General features: G+C 68.5%; 1 protein-coding gene across 1 annotated transcript; it reads right to left on the reverse strand.

Moving 5' to 3' along the window:
• Positions 1–1,505: 1,505 nt before the first annotated feature.
• H696_04073 (30S ribosomal protein S2) lies at positions 1,506–4,005 on the reverse strand. Its single transcript, XM_009497953.1, has 3 exons — positions 3,908–4,005; positions 2,865–3,153; positions 1,506–2,616 (listed from the first exon to the last, which is right to left on the reverse strand). The coding sequence occupies exons 2-3, from the start codon at positions 3,142–3,144 to the stop codon at positions 2,105–2,107; spliced, it is 792 nt and encodes a 263-aa protein (XP_009496228.1). The 5' UTR covers positions 3,145–3,153; positions 3,908–4,005; the 3' UTR covers positions 1,506–2,104.
• Between the last annotated feature and the right edge of the window lie 137 nt (positions 4,006–4,142).

The following is a 4,142-nucleotide window of genomic DNA, read 5'->3' on the forward strand; positions in this document are numbered from 1 at the left end:
CCCCCCCCCCCCCCCCCCCCCCCCCCCCCCCCCCCCCCCCCCCCGCCCCGGGGGGGGGGGGGTCGGGGGGGCGCCCCCCCCCCCCCCCCCCCGCGCCACACGGGCCAGTCGCCACCGGGCGCTGCCCTTCTTGTCAGGACATCATATATTCGCAGCCCCTGGCAAAGGGCGCCCGCCCCCCCCCCTCCCCCCGGGGGGGAGAGGGCCCCGCACCTCTCCCGACTGTTTGTTTGCCAATATATCGGTTTCCCGCGCCCAGCCTGCGGAGGCCTCGCCACACGTGCGAACACACCACGGCGCGGAGCTGCCCTCCGGGCTGTGGCCCCCCTCCCCGCCCCCCGATCGAGGGGGGCAACACGAATGCTGCCCGATTACCCCGGCCGCCGGGCCGCGCACCGTCCCGCCTCTTCGCGAATCCTCCCGGGATCTGATCGTGCTCGCCACCCGCAGAGCATGCAGGGCAACCGTGCTGCCCCCGCCCCCGCCCTTCCTCGGCCACCTGGGGAGACTATTGGGACATCGCAACCGGCATCGACACCGGCCAGGCTGGCGGCGGCACCCAACCCTGTTCTGCCCCTGTCCGCGCTTGTCCCCGGGGCCCCCCCCGCCGAGGAGGCCGCGGGCGGCGGAAACACCGCCGACGGGGGAGGCCGCGCGTGTGCCCCGGTCGCCGGAGGCCCAGGCGCCGCATGGCGTGATATCTCCTCAAATCAGCTGCAGTTGAATTGGGGCTTGTGACCACCTTGGATCGGGGATCAGGTGTGTCCGTGCGGTTGGCTGTGGGGCGGGCTCCCCCCGTCCCGCGCCACGCCCCCCACGCGCACACCGCATCCTGCCCCGACGAGGGCGGGCAGCGCCTGGGCCGACGCCCCCCCTCCCCCACCGATGGAGGTGAAATCCGCTAGAAGAAGAGCCACGCGATGAGGAGAAGCAGGCAGCAAGCCGAGATCCGCCCGCGGCATGCTGGCGCGCTCCTTCGCCCAAGGGTGCCTTTGGAACGGGGAAGGCACTGCGGGGCGGGAAGAAGATGCGCAAATGTGGCGCCAATGGCCCCCCAAACCCGGCGATGCCGCAGGCCCTGCCCTCTCTCTCTCTCTCTCTCCGCGTCCCCCTCGCCGGCTTCCGCTCATCGGTCATGCCTCCCCCCCCCCTCGCCCGTGGCCTGCGCCAGGCTCGGACGCGGTGAGGAGGTCCATTTCCTGGCGCGAACGTCGCCGACACGGCTGACACGCCCTTCGCTGGGCATGCGCTCCTCCCCTACCAGAGGGGGGCGGGCAGGGACGTCCCGTTCCCTCGGAGAAGTCCCCCGGCCTCGCCCCGAGATGGGCAGGTTGGTTGCCAACACACACACACACACACACACACACACACGGCCGAGCCGAGAAGGCCCTGCTCTCCCCTTGCGGGGACGCACACACAGGATGCCCCCCCGCGGGAAAGAGGAGAACACGCAACCACCACACAGACAGCCGCACACACACACACACACACACACAACGGGAAAAGGGGGAATCGACCGACCGGAGCGATTTGTTATTGCAAGATGGAAGAAGAAAGAAGGTGGTGGGAGAAAGAGGAGAGATAGTGTATGTGCATTTGTGGAGAGCGCGCCCCGGGGAGGTGAAAATACGGGAGCATATGTGTGCGCCCCGCATGGGCGAACACGCGCGGCGCAGCCATCCGCCCCCCCGCCCCGCCGAGCCAGCGTGCCTCCCCTCGCCAGCAAGAGAGGAGAGGAGAACACACAGGCAGGGAGGCAAAAGGGGAGAAGAAGGGGGAGAGGACACCGGGTGGGGGAAGAGAGAGAGGGGGGGACAACCCCCCGGCCCAGTGTCCGGTCCCGCCGCTGGCCCCTCGTGTGTGTGTGTGTACGCGCGCGCGCGCGCAACACCACGAACACACCCCCTCTCGCACATGCACGCGCGGGCCCCACCGTCACACCGACAGGGCAACGGAGGGCGGCAGTGGAAGGAAGGGGGGGGATGTGCGCACAGGCGCATGCTCGCCCCCTCGAAGGAGCTGCTCCACAAGTCGCACACACACACCACGTCTAGCCTCCTCTCTCACGCAGCCGCGTGGTGCTTTTCGTCGTCTCGGGGGAGATTTAGGCGGACCAGTTGGAGTTCTGGGCGGGGACCTCGGCAGTCCAGTCGGCGGCGCCCTCGACACCCTCGACGGCGGTCTCGTCCCAGGTCTGCTCGACGGCACCCTCGGTGGGGAAGTAGGCATCGGCAACCTTCTCGAGGGCGGCCTCGTCGGACTTCTCGGTGGTCTCCTCAGTGTCGCGGTAGAAGTACATGTCAACCATGACGTCCCACTTCTCGTCGCGGGCGAGGACGCCGCGCAGACGGAGGACCTCGCGGGCGAGCATCCAGTACAGGCAACCCAGGGACATGCGGCCCTTGTTGTTGGCGGGGATGGCAACATCGACGAAGTTCAGGGGGGAGTCGGCATCGCAGAAGGCAATGCAGGGGAGGTTCACGTAGGAAGCCTCGGTGATGGCCTGGTGGTCGGTGATCGGGTCGGTGACGATGATCAGGCGGGGCTCCTTGAAGCCCTTGGTGATGTAGTTGGTGAAGGTACCAGGGGTGTAGCGGCCGGCGATGGCGCGGGCACCTAATATTCATCCATGGCGAGAGGGCGGGAGTGGCGCGCGCGGTCGTCGAGGGAAGGGGAGGAGGAGGGACACAGCGAGGGGAAGGGGAGCGACGTGTGAGAAGGAGGACAAAGGGCCGAGACGACCACCGGCGCCGACGAGGGGGACAGAGCAAAGGTCGAGAGGGGGACGGAGAAAGGGAAAAGAGTGCGTGTGTGTGTGTGTGCATAGGGGCGCGCGGAGGAGGGGGGAGGAGGAGACCACATACCGATCTGGGCAGCGAACTTGAGAGCAGCGCGCTGGCCGTACTGGCGAGCGGAGATGACAACGATGTCCTCGGGGTTCTCGATGGCCGCAATGATGCGGGCAGCGAAAACGAGCTTCTGCCAGGTCTGGCCGACGTTGAGGACGTTGACACCATCGTTGCGGCGGTCGAAGATGTAAGAGCTCATGGCCGCGGTGGAGTTCTTGGAGCCGTGGTGGGCCTGGCAAGCCAGGAGCATCTTAAGGTCCTCAGCAGTGGGCTGGAGGGCAAGAGGGAATGCCATCTTGTCGAACTGTCGAAGGGGGAGGCAAGAGCAAGGGGGGGAGGGGAGAGAGGGCGAGAAAGTCAGGATGAAATTCGGGGAGCCTGCCCATGAATATGGAGCGAGGAGGAGGAGGAGGAGAAAGGGAGGAAGCGACGACGACGACGACACATCAGACCCGAGCGCAGACACACGGGCACAAACGTGTGCCGGCGCGCGCGGATGCACACGACATCATCCCGGCCCCCGGGCGGCGCGCCCCGCCCCACAGGCCGGCCCCATGCGCCGGGCACGACGGATGCATCATGCATCCGATGCGCTCACGGCCTCCGCGGCCGAATGGCCACCCTGCACACGTGTGGGGTCCCCCCTCCTCTCCGCGGCCTCAACCACAGGCAGAGGGCGACACCGGGGCTTGGGCAAGTGCGATCCCACGAGAAGGGAGATAGACACAGGCACATCTGCACATACGGGCGAGCGCGCGCTGACAGAGAGGAGGAGGCCGCACGCGCGCGCGCGCGCGCGCGCATCTGCACTCGCATACCATCACACCGTGAGGCGGGCCGTGGGGCCCCCCACATGGAGGACAGCGGGACATGAGACAGAAGGGTGGCGCAGGGAGGAGGGGGAGGGCGCCGTGGGGCCGCGGGGCGCCGGCGCAACAGCGGGGAAGGGGGATGACGGGGGGACATGGAGAACAGGGAGCCGAGAGGGTATGTGGAGTGCGCGGAGAGGCGAGGGGGAGGGGGAGAGAGAGAGAGAGGTGGGGGAGGAAAGGGCGCACCTCTCTTAGGTTGTGATAAAAACAAACAAAACGCTAGAGAGGTTTGGGAACGATCAGCACCGGCTGTGGCCGACGGATCGGCCCAACTTCAGCCTACATCCGTGCGCACGCACACGCTCGCGTGTACACGCCCGGCCAGGCCCCCAGCACTTCCCATCACCCCCCCTCCGCCCCCCCCCCCCCCCCCCCCCCCCCCCCCCCCCCCCCCCCCCCCCCCCCCCCCCCCCCCCCCCCC

This window comes from Fonticula alba (genome assembly GCF_000388065.1).
Source record: "Fonticula alba strain ATCC 38817 unplaced genomic scaffold supercont2.6, whole genome shotgun sequence".
Lineage (NCBI taxonomy): Eukaryota > Rotosphaerida > Fonticulaceae > Fonticula > Fonticula alba.